General features: G+C 48.1%; 1 protein-coding gene and 1 long non-coding RNA gene across 2 annotated transcripts; both read right to left on the bottom strand.

The window, feature by feature from the left end:
* Positions 1 to 1006: 1006 nt before the first annotated feature.
* On the bottom strand, positions 1007 to 19261 carry KLF9 (Kruppel like factor 9). Its single transcript, XM_032676056.1, has 2 exons — positions 18678 to 19261; positions 1007 to 4561 (listed from the first exon to the last, which is right to left on the bottom strand). Exons 1-2 carry the CDS (start codon positions 19144 to 19146, stop codon positions 4329 to 4331), a joined length of 702 nt encoding a protein of 233 aa, XP_032531947.1. The 5' UTR covers positions 19147 to 19261; the 3' UTR covers positions 1007 to 4328.
* On the bottom strand, positions 5253 to 13564 carry LOC116780752. Its single transcript, XR_004354609.1, has 3 exons — positions 13553 to 13564; positions 9318 to 9320; positions 5253 to 7674 (listed from the first exon to the last, which is right to left on the bottom strand). It is a non-coding gene; the product is annotated as an uncharacterized LOC116780752 (long non-coding RNA).
* Positions 19262 to 20254: the final 993 nt, after the last annotated feature.

The following is a 20254-nucleotide window of genomic DNA, read 5'->3' as shown; positions in this document are numbered from 1 at the left end:
CTCAGTGGTTGGAAACATCCTCCTAAGGCTAAAGCCTTCTCTGCACTAGGAAGATTTTTGCAGCTGTTCCAATTACAACACTAAAGACAAATACTAGGGGTTCAAGGTGAAGAATGGTAAATTTGTAGAAAGTCTTTAATGAGGGGTTTGCAAGGGAATGAGGCCAATGCCACAGCCCTGTGTCCCTTATTCCTAAAATCAATGACAAGCTAAAAGAAGAAAACCTTACGCTGAGTTTGTTTTATCTATCTTTTGGCCATCCAACCCAAGAAGAGGAAACTCCAACTCAGCATCAAGTCAAATCTGGAGGCTACTTAAAAGTTTAGTTCCAGGTGCAGATGGCATGCTTCCACCTGACTGTCTCTGCCCGCATTGCTGGAAGGTTATGTGTTCCCTTGGGTCCAGGGCTTATCCTGCAGTCGTACCCTAGCACTGTTCCCATGTACCAGGTTAAGTTAGTTCATCTAAGTAGTTGCTTTTAGCAACTGCAATGTCAGTGACTGTAAATGTCAGTGAGCTTTTTGGCACAGGGCTCCTTGACCTTCTCTCCTTCAGAGGCTAAGCAAATGTTTTTTTATCCCATACACCAGCAACCCATACACCACAGAAAGCTCAAGGCAGCAGCGTGGCTGCACAGGCTAAAGCATCATTAGTTCAAGGAGCAGCTGTGTGAGGCAGAGCACTAGTCTGAGCTCAAAAACCATGGAGCAATGGGAGACAGACTTCTTAGGAGCTGGAGCATGCAGGTGATGTGACGTTTTTCCCCCACTACAAATTGTGTCTCTCTCTCCCTGTTGTACTGGCAGAAGGAATACCTGGGAAACAAGACCCAAGCCAAATAATGACTAGCAACGCTAAACCCTTCAAAGCTGGTTCATACAGTACTCAAGCCATGGATTTCGTCATGTGCAGCAGGATTTTTTTTTTGTAATCATTGACTACAAATCAATGACCACTGCTTGACTCCAATCATTCAACATAAAGTTGGTTTTTTTTACTCCTTTTGTCTTTATTTGGACAATATATATACACATATGTACAAAAACATCTATGCCTACTTTTTTTTTCTTTTCCTTTTTTTACAATTTCATGTGATTTACAAAACAGGACAGCAAAATAACTTATAAAGAATACGAATACTGTACAAAAATAAAACTGATTAAACTGTTGGAAGTTGGTATTTTACAGTGTTACAGATCACTAGTTTGTAAAACAGCACTTTGAAGTATGTGTCCAGTCTGGGCTAAGTCCTTCTGTAAGCTGAAAACAGATCTGTAATACAGGTAATGAAAAACTGTTCAAAAAGAAGAATGTTACATATCTATACCTTTACAGCCATGACTTCTCTATACTAATGGACTTTCTTAACCAAGGAGAAGAGCTGTCCTAACTTCAGCACTATTAAGTACTTCCAAAATAGTGCAAGTACATACGGTATTAGAGAACCTGATTTTTCATTTCTTTTCCAACATTTGCAACACTCTTCGAAACTTAACTTCAAGATGCAAAGAACTAACCTGCAGTTTGTTTTATGTGTTAAAGCCATTATTTGCTTTTACTAAAAAAAAAAAAAAAAGAAAGAAAAGAAAAATTAACAAAACAGTAATATGAAATCCCCAAACCTGATTATTCCCAGCATATTGTGTTAGTGGTTAATGAATCACATTAATCCTGTCTGCCTAATGCTGAAATACAGCATACATTACCATTTTTTCAGCAACAGGATCTTTTCACCAGCAATGGTGACACATGTCTTGTATGTCCCATTGTCCCATGGACTGAAGTATTTCCCTCCTGTTGACACTTTCAGACTTTGCAGGAAAAACAATGTTTCTTTAAATATGCATTCTACCCCAAAAAAGCAAGGTGGAAACCATAAATCTGGCCCTTTACTTCCATGTATTGGTTAAACCTGGTAGCTAAGTGACCAAAATATCTACATACTGATTTAGGAGCTGCTTATCAGTGGCTTCCCATTGTGGTTGACAGAATGTGAGGTTCTCTTGTATTTCACAGGATCAGGCTTTAATTTTCCAAGTGCTGCATTTATCCCACAAAATGGTAACAATCCAGACTGCAGGATGGACTGGAAATCTTGCTTGATCTTCAGAGAGAAGAAGGAAGATGAACATGCATGCACCTTTGAATTTCACTGGGCTACTCGTGGCTACTTGTGGCTCTGACCCCACTCAAGGCAGCATGAACAGTACTGGTAAGCAGAACACTTTCTGTATTTCTAGATCAATAGAAATACCAATGCTACCAGTTTTTATTGTGAAGAACCTATATCCCTATGACTCACTTTGAATACAAGAAATTAAAGTTTGGTTTCTAAAATAAATGTTTCAAAAAGGTGAAACGGAGGTAGAAAGTGTGCTTGGTTTCCTGATGTCTTCACTGAAGAAAACACATCCCTTTTTTATTCCACAGACTGTTCAATATCCCCAATGCTTTAAAAGCAGTTCTCTTCATATAGACGGAATTTATCACGAACTACACAGGTAAAAACACAGTATGCAAACTGATTTCTAATGCTGAAAGCCATATTCAACTGTAGAGGAAAACACTCTACTTTCCGAGTTCATTTTCTATGGTTTTTTTTCTAGGAAGCAAGCTTTTTATCAGATAAAACAATAAGATAGTGTAATTGCAGGTGTACTAACAAGATTTTTTATGTACAGAATTTTACAAGATGACCTAAATTCGTCTGCAGTGGAAACACTTTGGGTTTCAGTGTGATTACTCACAAGATGAATTTGGCCCTAAGTCTCTGTAGTAGGGGTGAAAACCAAACAGAAGAATGTCTATGGAAAAAAATAATGTGTAAACAGAATTCTCCCACCTTTATGCAGCTGGGGAGGGAAAAAATATATCACTGATAACCCCTTAAATTTCATGCTTTTAACATAAAAAAAGATTGAAATATTCAGCTAATCACCATGACTGAAAGTTTTCATTCAGTGATCTTTTTGCTCCTTGTAAAGAGCAAAAAACAGCTTTCAAATAAAAGTAATACTGCATTTATCAGCATTTGATGTGCCATGCATGAAACAGGTACAAAGCAAGGTACCAAGAGAAGCTTGTGTCATAAGGAGTATTGCAACACACCTTCCGTATTTCAAATTAGCTCTTGGTTTTCCCCCGTACTCTAGAGAATTAGCAATCAAGAAACAAAGGAGCCCTTCTGAAGTGCTCTTTACAATAGTTTCAGGTGTTTCCATTAGCAGAGTACTCTTAAGGAAAGATCTACTCTCTCCATAAGCATACACAACTCCTGGAGGGCTCAAAGGGAGTTAGGCCATGGTATGAAGAGAATAAATCTTTAAGGCAAGTGTAGGAAGAGAAGAAGCCTTTAAAAAAGCAGCAGTTTATAAGGATGATAGCTGCTATTATGCACCCATTCAAACAAAACACAGCAGAATAAAGCACTGTTAGTGGCATTTCTACAGTACAGTACTGTATTACTGACAAGTAAAGTACAGGATCACATGAGAGACATATGCTCAGCTCCCACATGCCCACCACATTATCTAAGCAGACTTGTATTTTTCCAGGTAATTGAATAACAGAGCTAAATACACATACGATCAGAAAATGACTGAGCTGTTGTGGGTTTTTTTTTGCTTTAAGTATCTTCTTGGATTATACATGTTTTTACTGGAAAAGTCCAGCTTATATTCAAAAGTATAGTTAATGCAAAGAAAAATTAAAAAGACCCATTTATTTAATGGGCCTTCTTGAGTATAAATTCACCTATCTCAGTATATCAATCAGATGCTATTAGTAACATTTGTAATGTTCTCTTAACAGTCTCTTTAAGTGCAGGATCACTCTGACACAGAAGTAAACCCACTTCTACAATGTGCTATGGAGTTTTTATCTGAGAGTTATTTATGTGACTCGGAAAGTGTTTTTACTCAACAAACTCTAAATACAAGCAGCATTACACTGTTCAACAAAACATGTTCATGACACAGCAATCACAAAGACTTTGGGGTCACGCTACTATGGTGGCACAGGCCAGACCACCCTGTCATATGTATGTACACCAGTATCAATGCTTTATGTTTGAGGAGGTGGTTGCCTCCTCTGCTGGCTGTCCCTTCCCTCCTCTCACCCTACAGTCTGCTTGCTCCAGACTGTTGTTCTCAGAGCAGAGCATGGGAGGTGGAGGACAGGGACGGAGCTGCTGAGTACTTCTGTTTTTTTAACATCGGCTACATGTGCTTTTGGACAGTGAGGGTGACCGGCACCATAGCGGATGCTCGTGCTCTGGCACCACTGCCTGTATCCCCGCCCCCACTCCCCTCCCAGGGCCAGCCCTGCCTTCACAAGGAGCTGCTGGAGCTGGACTTCTTGGATCGCTTGATCATGCTGGGGTGGAACTCGGTGTGGCGGCGGGCGTGCTTGGTCAGGTGGTCACTGCGCATGAACCGCTTCTCACAGAGGGGGCATCGAAACTGCTTCTCGCCAGTGTGGGTGCGGTAGTGCCGGGTGAGCTCATCGGAGCGGGAGAACTTTTTAAGGCAGTCAGGCCATGTGCAGGGGAATGGTCGCTCACCTGCAGGGAGGAAAGGATGACAAGAGATTTAGGGAGGCAGGGGTAATGCAGGTCGGCACATACCAGCTTTGCTGAGGAGCCAGAGAACATGCTGCTGAGGGGAAAAAGCTGCTTTTGTTTCCTGCTATGGTGCCAGTGGAGTCTGTGGACTTGTCAGTGACTTGCTTCATCAGGTTTCACTCTCACCTTCAGCAGAAGCCAAAAACCCCTCCAACCACACGAAAATCACGCTCTGGTGCAGAACCCTACATGACCTGAAGACTCTAAACAACAGATGAGCACTGCCTGTTCCTGTATGCTTTTCATGTTGAGCTCACTAGAGTGGTTTGGGAAACAAGAGCCAGAAGTACTCTCTGACACTTACATTCTACTGAACAAAAGTATTTGTAATGGTTAGAAAATAAGCAAAAAAAATTCCTTCACCATGACAAGTCATTCCAGCCCACGGACAACTGAGTGGGAAGCCATCAAGGAGAGCACTGAAGTCTTGGGGCTGCAAATATGTAGAGCAAAACCACCGCAGCCGCAGAGAGAAGTCCCATGCTCCCCTACATGGTATAGCTACGCCACAGGCCCTGAAAGCCCTAGTAAGCCTCTCTTAATACCGCAGCTGCTGTCACCATTGAGGCTCCTGATGATTTGGTGCTCCCTAACAGGGGCTGCCCCATTCCAGACCAACCAGTGTGCTGCAGAGCTGCACCTGGACGAGTGGGACCACATAAGTTACAGCAGCTTAGCGGCTGCATGCCTTAAGCTTGCCTCCCTTGCTGCATGGCCATGCTAGTCCTCAGTCGGGGGAAAAGGATGGAGCAGAGGAAGCCAAGTCAGCCGAGTGCCTGAGCCTGGTGGAGGCACAGCTGCGAGCCATCCCGAGCTGGGACTTTGGTTTTTTTTGTTATACATTTTTTGGCTCTCTGCTGTATGCTTCTGGATAAGGTTGAAAGACTTTCTGAACAACCGGTGCCTGTATAAAACAAATTAATTAAAACTGTACGTAGGCTCACATGTGCATGAAGGTCACAACTGCAGTTACACAGCGCAGCAGGACTGGGAGCTGTACAGAGGCCTCACAACACTGCTCTACCTCAGCTTCGCCTTGTCCGGCACCTGCCCTCAGCATCTGAGGCAAGTGTTTCACTTGTACTGCTCTTTTGCTATCTATCTCATGGTTTCTGTCTCAGCTCCTGGAAGCAGGTGGTAGTGGGAGGTGCAGAACAGCTTTCTAGCTCCCCCCAGGAGTGTGGGAAGAGTGCTATACATCCTGCATGTGTGGAGCCACCTAGTATATGGCTCTGGGGTGTGTCAGGCACTTACACCCCGGAGCAGCAGGAGCAGCTGAGGTGTCCTGCGCCATGTGAGAGACTGAAGTGGTTAATGGTCAAACATTGTTTAGATCACCAAAGGACTTTGCCCACTATATCAAACTGTGCAAAAAAGCAACTGCTCATCTTCAACCATCAAGACCATCCTCTCAATATGCCTCCCAAGTGGAATTGGGACTGTGAGTTAAGCCACCTGACAGAAACTTGAGATAAGGTAACAGTGAGACTATTGTCCAGTTATCTCAGGTGTAAGGAGAAGTACACAGTGCTGGGGGAGGCCACAGCCCAGAGTCTCATTTGCTAAGGAAGGGTTTGCATACGCTTCTCCTCCAGCCAAGGGGAAGGAGGAGAGGTTTTGCGTGTGTGGTGGTGATCCACATAAGACAGAGGGGGTGAACACCCACCACTGGAGGCTACAAGCTTCTAAGGCTGATAAGAGGCAGATCCTTGGAGGTGGGATGGTGCTTTTTATCATGCCAACTGTCCTCCCTCATGAAATTCACTGTTGTAAAACTCCCCTCCCTCCCCCTGGGGAAAGTCTGATGGGGCATTAACTGGCTCAACTGCACTGATGTGAGAGGCAGCTGTCATGTCTTAGAAGGGGTCATACACCATCAAAGACCCCCTAAGCACCCCCAGACTCATTTCTGAGGCCTTCCACCAGAGGACTGAAACAACCCCTTCAGAGGAGGTACCTGAGTGTTCCCACCAAGCGCATATTAACCCCTTGGACTTTGTGTTTTGTGGGCTTTTCCCCCAACCCAGACAGATCAAGACTGTGACCATCACTTCAACCAATGGACATCAAAATTGCAACAATCAACTCTTGTCACGGAATCCACAGGTGGCAATATGTTTCTACTCTTTTCCTTCCTTCCTTCCTTCCTTCCTTCCTTCCTTCCTTCCTTCCTTCCTTCCTTCCTTCCTTCCTTCCTTCCCTTGCACATTTTCTTAAGTGATATTTTTATGCTTTCCTATTGCGATATTACTATAGTAATAATAAAAACTAAAATGGCTACATACCTGTCTTCCATTGCAACCAAACTGTTCTAAAATAAACCCTAAAAATATATATATCTGTACAAACACCAATCATTCAGTGCCATTTCACTCTAATCCGCCTCACAGGACCTGTTAACAAGAACCTGGGTTACCCTTGCCTTCTGGAGTGGATCGTTAACACCCCATCTCCAGAAAGCATGTTTCCACCCACCTCAGGACAGCTCTTCAGCTCTGCATAAGTGCCCAACTGTACAGCAGGGAGATGAGGTGCCTAGGCAGGATAACAAGCATCATAGTCTTTGGGGTGCAGCACCTACATTTTAGGCATGGTAGTATCCAACCTGAGTGCCTAAAAGCAGTGCTTGAAATCTGGCCCCAAGCAGCCCTCAAGACACTGAGCTCCTCCTCCATGCTCCCTGGGAATTGCACACAGCAAAAGAAAAAGAAGACCTGCTTCTGGAATTCCCTGTGAAACATGATGGGAGCAGCATGACCTCCACCATGGCTACCCCACACACCCATTTCATATGATAGGGGAAAGCACTCTAAAATTATGCAGCACAACACAAAGCTTTAGGGAAAGGCAGGGTTTGCTCAGTATCCCTTGTGTATATTTGGCACTGCAGTCCCCCGGGAACCAACCCAGGGCTTGGCTGGGGGAATGCACCAAGGCTGCAGGAGACTGCTGTGGAGGAGGCATGCCTTGCTACCCACAGGAGAGCTAGCTTGTAGGGATGCAGGACAGGGAATGCAGCAGAGATCATGGAGAGGAATGAGCAGCTGTGCTCCCTCAATTCACCAGAGCTGCCACAGGCACCCACCACCCACTGCTGAGCTCCCAAGTACAGTGGCTGAGAATGGCTTCACCACCTTGGCAACACAAACCCACGGAAGCTGTCACAGCCACTTGGGAAGTGCCTGTACGAAAGTAGGCCAGGCATAATCCCTGGCACCTAAATGCATTAAACTCCAGACTTCTCATAGCAGAGACACAAGGGGGAGGGAGGCTTTTGAAGGCCCTCAGGGGTTGTCTCCAAGCTCAGAGGATCCACCACTCCCCTCAGTCACAAAGCTGTAAGGGATGACACCAGCCCAAAAGGGTGATGTCAGTGACAGACTCAATAGGTGCAAAGCAGGGGTGGAGTTTTCCTCCAGGAGGCTTTTAATGCAACGCACATGATAACTGTCCACCTAGCAATGCTGGTAGCTGTATTTGCTATTTTGTAAAGCAGCAGAGATGTTTGCGGAAGAGTCCTCTGAGAAAACAGGTCTTGCAGCTCATATGCTTGCTGGGCAGGCAGTGGCCCACAGAGCTGCAGTGCAAGCTAATGCTGCCTCCATCTGGAGATAACGGATTTCTTGCCATGTTTCATGCATAAAATATCTTTTCTGTATGATTTTTCTCCTTTAGTTTTGGGGGTAGTAATACTAAAGCTTGAAACAGCAGAATGAACCATCAAAACAGAGTGATATTATACACTGATTCCTTTGTTGGCTGTATGTTACTAATATTTTAAGATATGCCTTAGATGGGATTTCTATGAAGAGATGAAGGAATGGCCAATGGTATATCATGGTAGTTTAAAACCATGTGTGATAGGACCCTAACACAGCAGACACAAGAGGTAAATATTTTTCTTTAAAAACAAAAAATTTAAAAAAATTATCAAGGGCAGCTTACAGAAGTAAGAAGTGAAATAGAAACTGATTCACAGGTGCATCTGCAGACTCCCATTCTTTGTGCTCTCGGTTGCCAGGAATGTAGTGAGAGACATGGTTTACTGTGACCACAAGCTAATGGTGGTGATTCACAGGTCTTCTCTGCAGTCTGAAGAACTCCTGCTCCTGCAACTCTGTCTTGTTTTAAATACCATATGGATATAAAGGCCACTGCAGATCCTTTCAATGTTTGCCGTCTTGATTCACCTGCCCTTTTCTACCTTTTCCTTCTCCCTACCTGCTACCTCAATGTTTAGTTTCTTCTTTCTGTGCAAGTTTAAACTTGCAAGCTACTTTGCATGACCCAGGGCAGGCCCACTTTATTCTATTCCATTTCCATTTTATTCTGAATAGATGATAAATAATTTAGCTTTTTTGCACTACCCCAGGAATTTCAGATTTTCCCCACTGTGGTCTTTTGCAGGAAGAGTTTATGAAAAAGAACACAGAGTAGGCATTGGCAGACTCATTAAACATAAGTACAGGTGGTAGTGATATCCTGATCTGTCATTGGTCTTCTCACCACAAAATGCTGCTTTATGCAGGGATGACTGAAGTTAGGAGCTGCAGTTCATGGTGGCTTTAACAAAAACAGGTTTGTTTGGTCAAAAAAGGGACAGAGAAGTCCTTAGTGACTTTTTTTTTTTTCTGGAAGGGAGGGAGGCTGTGCTTGAGAAAGCCGATGACAGTTTATGATCACCCACTTGGGCAACTCTCTTGGTGTGTAACAGGACATGCACTAAAACTAGAGCACACTGAACTTCTGTAGTGAATGAAATACTAATTTTATGTGAATTACTAAAATTGCTTGAGCACTGGCTTCATGGAAGACATTCAAACATTGCTGTTGGTGTGGACAGAAGTCTGGCCAAGATGAACTGTTTTAGTAGGCTCAAACTGTCTTCCTTGCTGACAGAAGAGGGGTTGGACACAGCCATGAGTCTAGAACCTGGCACCAGCACTAGCTAATGCAGGACAGTTTGCTATCCAGTAGTGTTAATGATGCTGCTTCACACATGAATTAGAAGCCAAATAGCTACGGCTGCATGAATGGATGGACATCCAATTAGACCAATTACAAGAGATTTAAAACCTTCACTGGCCTGTGTTATTGAAAAAGAAACCACTGAGTACAAGAAAGGGTTGTGCTGCCCAGTAATGCAGCCACTGTTTTAAGTGTAAAAAACTGAGGAATGGTTCAGAGTTTGACCTCATGGCTCTGGCTCAGCCACTGTCATGACACAGCCAGCCAGTACTTCCTGCTGCAGGGATGCCCACCCTGCCTGCAGCACCTGCCCTGAGGTCCAGTCTGACTGAACGGCAGCAAGGCTGGCCTCCTGCCAGAAAACTGAAGCAACTGATGGAGAAGAGGGAGATGGGAAAGCAAGCAAATACAGAAACCCCAAATTGCAAAATCTCTTGCCAATAAGCAAAAGCAAAATAGTTCTGGCAGAATTAGCTCTGCATGGTTCAAATGACAGGCTCTAATCCCTTCTTTCTTCTTCCAAGATCCTCCTGTACCTCTGGCTGCTGGCGCTTGACATTTTCAAAGAAGTCTTGGTACCCTAGTAATAACTGAAACCAGAACCCCAATCTTTAACTTAAAGATGTCACTGATAAGCAATTCTTTACTTTTTTCCTGCGATCCCACTCAGCCACCACTCTTGTGTGTCTCAGTGCCTACTGAAGTGTGACAGGTTCTGTAGGTGGATGTCAAGAACATGGTCCAGCTCATTGCAAGAAGGGAAAAACAAAATATGAGGCTATCTTCCTTATCCCAGAATCCCTGCTATCTCAGGTCTCTCCCATTTTTCTCCCCAGTGTGTTGCTTGCCCCACACATCCTGAATGAGCAATTTCCTGTGGGACACTGGACTTTGACTGAGTGTCCACATGCAAGATACGCTGGTGAAGATGGATCTTCAAGGCAGACAGACTGGAGACCTTTCAAGGAGGCTTCTTCTTCTTCAGAGATATTCCAAAATCAGATCATTAAAACACATGGCAACAAGGTACAGATACTGGTGCAGAGCGAGATCAGCGATGAGGATGCTATATACTATGTGCGTAAACCAACGCTTTCTGGAACACCTAAACTGTGGCCATCCAACCCGGCAACAGATCAGACAGACACTGCCTATGGAATAGGTGACAGATGGATGGGTTCCAGCAAGGGGTTTATTCTGCCAGTATTTAGGATTAAACACCACAGGTTGATTCAAGTTCTGCTTTCAGCAAGTACTTAGAATGTTCTGACATCAGAACCTCACTCAGCAACCCCTTCAAAAGTCCAGATGCAAAACCACCTGCTAGAACCTGCTGTTGCTGAGACTCTGAATTCCAGGGAAACTCTGTACTGCTCTTATCCTGCTGTGACAGAGCATCGGATGCAAAGGACAGCCTTACAACTTCTCTGTCAGAGCAGAACCACCTTGCCCGACTTACAAAAGGCTTTCTCTGGGGGACTGGGCCTCCATATACATGTATATATATATATAAAAAATAAGTATCAGTCAGGGAAGCTACTTGGGAGAGGAGAGACCTTTCCAAACCTCACAAGAGAGAGTAAAATCTACACTGTCATAGCTGAGATCAGTGCCCTCATCAGTGCTTTTAGGTACATGGGACAAGTACTTCTTCTGCTTTCTTGACTTCTCTGTGTGTGAACTTCCTCCATTTTGCAGTAATACTTAAATATTAACTGAGTACTGGAGAGAGACTAAGTGCTTAGGGCACTTAACTGGGATCAAAGAACATTGGATTTAAGCTCCTGTCCTATCTGAATAATCAAATGCTCACTAAGAGGAGACAGCTTGGACAGAGAAAGGAAGAATGCACTTCTATGTGCATTCAGAAAGATAATGTAACTTTTGTTATTTCACTCTGAATTTATTAGCCAGTGTTTCAGCTGACTTTTCCATCAAGTTTGAGGTACTTATAATGTGCTCTCAGGCTATTCACATTCATCATAAACAGATAGTGAACTGTACTACCACAAGTTAACAGCATTTGAAGTGTGCTTTGCCTTCACTCCCTCAGATCTTCTTTGTTTAATCTTAGATTGGCTCTTCCCTGCTCTTCCAGCTGCAGGCTGGTAGCTGTGCAAGGCCAGAAGCACAGGAGCAGCAGTCTAGTGCACAAAACCACAGCAGTCAACAAAGGGGGGCGATTGTTCCTGCATGGATCCTGACACTTGGGGCTGCAAGACATGCAGTGACATCCACCACATGGTCTTTAGTGCCTCAGTAGAACAGTGTGCAGGAACTCCATAAAGCTGCAATTTCAATACATCCATCTGGAAGCAGGAGTTGTGCTCTTACGGGTGATGCCTGCTCACTGCTTATGTCCTACATGTGCACTTCTTCATGTTGACTCAATCGATAAACCAACCTTTCTGGAGTGCTTTCCCACTGCGACACATAGACCTGCTTAATTTTTTCTTTTTTTTAGCAGAAAATAAAAAGAAAACAACTGGGAATTAGGCTGCATTGAACCTAACCTCGAGGATTTTTGCGTATCTTACTCAGTTGGCAAAACTTCCAGTCAGAATGATCATGTTTCTCCAAGACTTGGAAATATGCCCATTAGAACTCCACCAATTTGCATATTTTCATTAACCCTTGAGAATGGGTGTTCCAGATGGCATTCTGCATTTAGCAAAAAATGTCCTGCTGGCTCCACTTTTTGCTCTTTGGTCCTATTCTAAAGGATCTGGCAAAGTGACATTGCATGAGTTGGATAAGAGGGGCTTAAAATGCTAAATTTCAGATTATGCTCAAACAAAATCCCCCAAAAAGCTCTCAGTGAGCAGAGGACTGTCAGCATACCAGCATCTGGACAGTATGTTGAGCCAGGGCTAATCTAGAACAGAAATAATAAAGCAGCAGAGTAAAACGCAAACTGATACAGGGGCTGGTCTGACACCATGATATCTAGATAGCAGCTGCAGCACTTGTTCTTCCTCTCTACTGGAATTGCTCTTCAGCTTCACTGTGCAGATCACCAAGCTATGGGTCCACATCTTTGCCTAAGCCCTGCTACCAAGTGTTGGTGAGAGCCAAATGCCCAGAGCACTCAAGGGTGCATCAGCTGTCTGGTGTAGCAAAACTATTGGCATTGTTTGGATCTACTTTACACGATAATGCAGAACTTTTCCCACATTTGGGTTTTGTGCATCTAAGCTTTTAATTAAGGGCACCTGAGGAATATGTGAACATCCCATCGGTCCTCAGCCTCTCCAGACAAGTAAACTCCTACAAGTCCTGTAGTAGGAGGCATCTCACAAACTAGTTTTATGGTACCTTCTCTGTCCCTCTTTCCTGACCAGGAGGATCTGGTCTCAGTGGCCATAAGCCCTTTAGCTAGATTACATTCACACCATCATAACAAACATAAATTCCATAGAGCTTGTTTCTCCTGCCATTTTCTCTCCTTGCCCTTTGCTCTGCACTCCCTGGCCAGGACTTCTAAGATTGCTTGTTTACTCTCATATGCCTTCTTTTTCCCTGGAAACCCTCCAGCCTGCAATTCCCTCTTTGTTATGATGCTCCCCCCACCTTTGTCTTTGAGGTTAGTAATAAACCTACACAACACTTGACATAATCAAGCCTCTAAACCCACCTATTTAGAGAAGTCTGTGCATTTTCAAGGTAACTCCCTGTGTATCTGCTGTTGCTTGTCATTTTCTGGTTCAGATAAGTCCTTCACCCTTTGCTGACCTCTGTACTGCTTCAAGGGCTCGAGGCTCACCTGGGCCTTTTTCTGTGCTCTGAAGGGCAATTTTGCAAGACTGGATCATGACAATTCAATGCTCAAGACTCCTACACAGACACACCACTCATAATCCCTCCTGCCACCACCAAACTCCAGCTGAGTTTTACATGTCCTATATTTCCTTAAGGGATGGGCAAACTTAAGGCATGGTTATGTTGTATGAGCTATCTCTCCACCTGCCTTCCTGAAGAATAGTTTTTAGCTTGCGAGCCATTGGGCATAATATCACCTTTTCCCTCCTACACCAAACACTGTGAGCCTCAGAGATTCTGCTGGACACAGCTCATGGCAAAGAACAATCTTACCTGCACTGTGCTTCCTGCCCAAGACACCAGAACTAAATTCACAAATTCTAAGTTACTTTTGGATGGTAGTAAAGGGAGAGGAGAGGCAATATCTCAGTTTCCATTATGTGCTTGTCCTTGTATCGCTGTGCCTTTGCAAACTGCTACATTTTGAATGTAGGTACACATACATGGGAGAAACCCTCAAGGCCATACAGCAGGTGAAAACTGTCAAGGCAAGTGGGGTTGATGGAATTCCACCTGAAGTCTGGAAACATGGGGGCCAAGCACTCCGTGCTAAATTTCACGAGTTTGTGGTGCGCTGTTGGGAACCAGGCGAACTCCCATCAGACCTTTGTGATGCTGTCATCATCACTTTGTATAAGAAGAAAGGAGATAAATCAGACCGTTCAAATTACTGTGGTATTACTCTGCTCTCCATTGCTGGCAAAATCCTGGCAAGAATACTTTTGAACAGACTAATACCCACTATAGCAGAAGGAATTCTACCTGAAAGCCAATGTGGTTTCAGAGCCAACAGGAGCACCACAGACATGGTGTTTGTTCTCAGAGAACTGCAAGAGAAGTGTAGGGAACAGAACAAAGGTCTCTATGTAACCTTTGTTGATCTCAGCAAGGTTTTCAATACTGTGAGCAGAAAAGGTCTGTGGGCCATTTTGGAATGTTTAGGATGTCCCCCCAAGTTCCTTAAAATGATCATCTCACTTCATGAGGATCAGCATGGTCAAGTCAAACATGGCAATGTACTTTCTGAGCCCTTTCTAATAACCAGTGGTGTGAAACAAGGCTGTGTTCTTGCACCAACCCTATTCACAATCTTTTTCAGCATGATGCTCCAAAGGGCCACGGCAGACCTTGATGATCAGGATGGTATCTACATTCGATATCGTACTGATGGAAGTCTATTCAACCAATCTAAGGCGACTGAAGGCCCACACCAAGACCTTAAATCATCTTGTCCGGGAGCTGCTTTACGCCGACGCCCTCGTTGCCCACACAGAAGCAGCTCTGCAGCATTTAACATCCTGCTTTGCTGAGGCTGCTGAGCTTTTTGGGCTGGAAGTCAGCTCAAAGAAGACAGAAGTTTTCTATTAATCTGCACCTCAGGAAGTCTTCCATCATCCCCATATTACCACTGGCCAATCAGAGCTCAAATCAGTCCAGCAGTTTAATTACCTGGGTAGCCTCATCTCCTCGGATGGTAAGATTGATGGAGAGATAGACAACAGGTTGGCAAAGGCATATAGAGCTTTCAGAAAACTCCATAAAACAGTTTGGCGAAATAAACACCTGAAGAAAAGCACAAAGATCAGTGTTTACAGAGCCATAGTGCTGTCTACTCTGTTATATGGATCTGAATCATGGGTCATCTACTGGCACCACCTGGGACTCCTAGAACGCTTCCATCAACGCCGCCTCCGCACAATCCTAAACATCCACTGGTCAGATTATGTGACCAATACATCTGTTCTAGAACAAGCAGCAGTCACAAGTATTGAGGCCATGCTGCTGAGAACACAGCTGTGTTGGGCAGGACAAGTCTCCAGAATGAAGGACCACCACCTCCCTCTCCCTAAGATCTTGCTTTATGGTGAACTTGCCACCAGCTGCTGCAAGAGAGGAGCCCTGAAGAGGAGATACAAGGACTCCCTGAAACAACATCTCAGTCTCGGCCATATTGATCATCATAACTGGTCTACTCTGGCCTCCCATCAGGAAGTCTGGAGACACACCATCTATAACGCTGCTGATGCTTTTGAGAACGCATGCAGGATTGCTCTCGAGGAGAAAAGTCAAAGCAGAAAGAATCATGTCTTGTTGATACCATCCAAGGAGTCTTTCTGCTGTGCCTTTTGCAACCAGACTTGTCTATCTTGCATTGGCCTCTTTAGCCACCAGCACGCTTGTAGCAAATGTGGGTAGAGCCCTTCCCAAATCTTTGTTCGTGAAGCCTAGCCAGGAATGAATGAACACATACATGACAGAACAAAGAAGTGCCTGATTGTATTGCAAAAACACCAGAGGTCTAGTGAGGGATGAAAAGACTGTTCTCCCAGGAAGGGGCAGACTTCCTCATACAAATCCTGCTCTTCCAAGTCAGGCTGAGTTCAGTGGGACAAGCAAGGGGGCTGTTTGTGCAAGTAGGATGTGCAGTGCTGCTGTCCACTGATCTTCTTCTGTTAAGATCAACTCAGAAGACAATTTCTGATGGATGGCTAATTTGGGCCTTTTGCAAAGGCCCAAACTTCAAGGAAACAGTTATACAGACATTTTTAGTATCTGAAATATGGAACCTTTGAACCAACAAGTTTAAAGAATCATTAATAAGATAGAGACCTCTAATCTCTGAGCATCAAATCTTTGGCCTTCTAGTCTTCTACCTTGATTTGGTATTTCCTTTCTTGCTTTGCATTAGCTTGCCAAAGATGGTCTGGTGGGTTTTTATATCCCCAGCCACTGCATAGCACAGAGCAGGATCCAGAGCTTCCCAACTTGCTTGGTTAGGATCCAAGAATAAAGAGAACCGTGGCTACAAGCAAGCTCATGGGTGTGAACAGAAATCCTGAAGCCATTTTCCAAGGCAAAGACTGGGATTAAAAATTAAAAATTTAAGACCAGGAAGATTCCGTAGGTGCTTGCAACCCTAGTCCCACTAAAGGCCACACAGCAGCAAGAAACCTAGTAGGTGGCCTGATGAAAAATGGCAGGTAAATGAAAGAGAATATATTTTCAAATAAGATAAAAATACAGTACTAAGGAAGGAGCATTAATGCTCCGCAATATACAGTTATGAATAACTCTAGAAGTCCCATTGAATCCCACTGTTGCTAAGGAATTGTTCTGTCATCTATAAAAATAATTAACATTAGCAGTATCGTTTAGCATTTCAGTTAGCTACAATTAACTTCACATTAGGAAGCTCTGAAAGTCATTACTGCTGGACGTCTGCAGTGATTTTAATCACACAGAACTATCATGACGGTACATGAGCGTGTCTGAGTCAAACACCTTATACTTGGAGCTAAGGCCACCCACTTGTGAGCAGCACATGCTAAACCTCACGCCACTTCAGGAGTACTTATTATAACAGTATTGCTTACAGCAAGCTGTGTGGGTTGTACAGTACATTAATTTACATGTCATCACACAGAATGCTATCTCAGTCAACATCTATTTTGGTTCCCTTATTGAGGTGCATATCTGAGCATGGGGTAGTAAATGGAAATGATGCTAACACATTTTCTTTGTCACTTATGAGACAAGACTTTGCAAGGCACCAGTTATATTCAGCCTCCAAAAGAGCATCAGAGCTGCAGTCTGAGCTGGTAACACAGCAGTTCTTGGCATTGGTCATGAGGTCAGTACAGGGTCACCACTGACCATCCTCTTTCCCAGCTCACACAGTCTAACTGCAGAGGTCATTGCTGAGCCACAACCAGTAATCCTCCCCCCCTTCCATCCAGTCTCTCAAGCTAAGCACCCAGCAGATCTGCCAGCAGGGCACCATCAGGCAACAGCACCGGGTCTCTTCTTCTGCAGTGCACATACACCTAAGCACTGGAGCTACGGAAGCTTAGCTGGAGATGTGGTCATACCCTACCCAGGTTGTGTTAAATTCTACAGCTATGCCTCACAGTATGCTCCCTGGATGATAAACTCATTTTGTACTTCACCAGTAATCATCTCCACCAACAGACAAAACCCAGAAAAGCACTATCATTGACAGAACTGATGTGAAGCATGTGAAATAAGCATTGGCGGCATTTGTCTCCTTTGATTCACTTTCTGTACTTCCGCATGACCCTCTAATTTAGAGCATTTTTAAAAAAGCCATGTGTACTCCACTGTGACCCCAAATGCAATTCAGAGACGTAAAGATTTTTATTCAGTCACTTGTACTGAAAACAAACAAAACCACCAAAACGAAAACCAACAAAGGAACAGAGAAGTCTGCAGCTGTTGCCCTCTCAGCGCCCAAGCAGAGTCGGGGGAGGTACGACACATCTGCCACAGATGTGTTTAATCTCCAGGTTTCCATGCTGCCACACCCTCTGAGGCGCCCAGACGAGGGCCGGGGATGGGAGCACGCAGCCTGATGAAGCCTTTGTGGAACCCGCCAAAGCTCGGGTCGCGATAACCGATAGCGCGGGGCGCTGCTGACAGGAGGAACGGGGTTGGTCCCCTCCGGTCGCGCCTCCATCCCCCCAAATAGCTCCTCCATTCCCCCGGCCGGGCCCGGTACCCCGGCAGTGGTCTGTGACATCGGCTTCAGAGGGTGTGTTTCCAGAGTTCCTCCATCCAGCCTGCCGGAGCGGGGTGTGTCCGCAAGCTCCGGAGGTACCGCTCACCGGCGCTCAGGGAGACTCCGCCGCACCCTCCGGAGCCGAGCTGGCGGCCTCGCCCGCTCCTGCTCCGGCGCCATGGCCCGGGGCGAGCAGCCCCTGGAGCCGAGCGGAGCTCAGCGGCAGCTCTGCGGGCCCCGACGGCGGGAGCAGCGAGGGGGGCGCGGGCGGGAGGCTGTGCTGCCCGCGGCTGCCTTGGGGAATACGCGCCGAACTCTGACCCGGTGCAGGCGCTCACCGCCTGCAGCCGCAGGAAACCCGAACCCCGCCGCTCGGCTGTTTCCCTCGCCGACGCCCCGAGCGGGGTTGGCGGCCCCCGCCGTCCTCCTGCCGCGCCGGACACGCGAAGTTCACTTCGCTCCCTGGCTCCGCTCCCGGCGGGCGCAGGTGGGCGGCGGGGAGGGCGCGGCAGGAGGCGCTGCCGCAGCCCCACCCGGAGCGGCCCCGCTCCTGCCGGTCCGGCACCGCGGCGGGAAAAGAAGCGAAGGGACGGGGCGGGGGAAAGCGGGGCGTGGGGGAAGGAGAGCGATGAACCATCCCCGAAGCCCGGGCGGATGGCGGGGCCGCGCGGGGATGCCGGGCGCGCCGCCGGCCGGGTTCACCCGAGGACAAGCGCTCGCTCCTGCGCCCCTCCCGCCGCCGCCGCCGCTGACCTGTGTGCACCCGGTAGTGCGCCTTGAGGTGGGAGGACTTGCCGTAGACCTTGCCGCAGCCGCTGTAGGGGCACTTGTGCCGCTTCTCGGCCGCCAGCTTCCCCTTGGGGGCGGCCCCGGCGGTGCGCAGGCGGGGGGGCGGCCCCGGCGGGGGGCTCCGGGGCGGGCTGGAGCCCTGCTCGGTGGCCGCGTCGCTGTCAGAGCCCGCGTCCTCGTCGGGGCTCTCCACGCTGTCACTGCAGACGGAGGGGGCGGGCAGCGGCCGGTACTTGTTCAGCTCCAGCAGGCTCTTGGCGATGGCCAGCAGGGCGCAGTAGTCCTTCCAGGCGTCGCGGGGGTCGCGCAGCTCCCGGGCCGCCTCCCCCTCGCCCGGCACCTTCAGCCGCGCCGCCTCGGGCACGGCGGAGCGGTTGGAGATGGAGACCAGACACTGAGCCGCCACGAAGTCCACGTAGGCGACGGCCGACATGGTGCGGCCGCGCCCCGACGACACGGCGGGGGGGCTCCGGGCGCCCTCAGAGCTCGTCCGCCGGTCCGGCCGCGCCGCCGCCGGCCATGGCCCGCCCGCGGCGCGGGGTCTCTGCGGCGCGGGGAAGAGCGGAGCGGAGGAGGAAGGGGGCGTGGGGGGCGAATAAATAGCGGGGCGCCGGGCAGGTCCCTCACCGCCGCCCCCCGGGGGCGGCGCGCAGCCGGCGAGGGGGGAGCGCCGCCCGCGCGGCCGGCCCGGGTCCGGCGCGGGGGCCGGGGGAGAGGACACCGCCCGTCGCGTCGCCGCCCGCCCCGCGCCCCGCGTGCTCCTGCCCGGGGGCGGCCGCGCCGGGGCCCATCACGTCAGGCGCCGAGCCCCTCCCGCCCCGGCCGGTCTGCGGGCAGGGCCGCCCGGCTCTGTTTACTTTCTCCCCCCGCCACTCACGGCGCCCCTTTTCTAGGGGGGGCGTGTCCGCCGCGCGGCCGCTCCGCCAATCGCCGCGCTCCCTCCCCAGGCCGCGTGCTACTCCGGGCGCCCGCTTAAAAGAGCGATACCGGGGCGCTACCGGGGGGGCGGCGGCGGGGGCGTCGCGGCCCCGCTCCCCGACTCGGGGGCCGCACCGCCAGCCCTTCCACGCCGCTCAGGAGCCGTCGGCGCCCCCCGGCCACGGGTCTGCGGAGAGGGCGGCGCGGGGCGGCGGCGCCGAGCGGGTTAAGTGGCTCCCCGTAAGTCCTACGGTCCCAGCAACGGGCCGACCAATGGGAAGTGAGCCGGCTGATGTCACTGGCAGAGCCCCGCCAATCAGCGCCGCGGCAAGAAGGGTGCGCAGCGCTTGGAAATCCGGGGAGCGGCGGGCGGGGAGCGGGGAACAAGGGGATAACCGGGAACGGCGAGCGGCAGGCACCGAGTCCCGGCCGCGGCCCCCAGCCGTGTCGCTGCCGGCAAAGGGCAGGTGTGGCGGCGGAGCGCCCCCGTCCCGCCCCACGCCGGAGATGCCCCTCTCGAGCGAGGTGTCGGTGACCCGAAACCACACCCCCTTCACTGGCTCCGGCGCCGGGACCCGTGAGATGGGGCTCCCGCACGGCCTCGGGACAGAGCAGGAGGCGGG

Source organism: Chiroxiphia lanceolata, chromosome Z (genome assembly GCF_009829145.1).
Source record: "Chiroxiphia lanceolata isolate bChiLan1 chromosome Z, bChiLan1.pri, whole genome shotgun sequence".
Classification (NCBI taxonomy): domain Eukaryota; kingdom Metazoa; phylum Chordata; class Aves; order Passeriformes; family Pipridae; genus Chiroxiphia; species Chiroxiphia lanceolata.
This window is presented reverse-complemented; position numbering and strand designations above follow the sequence as displayed.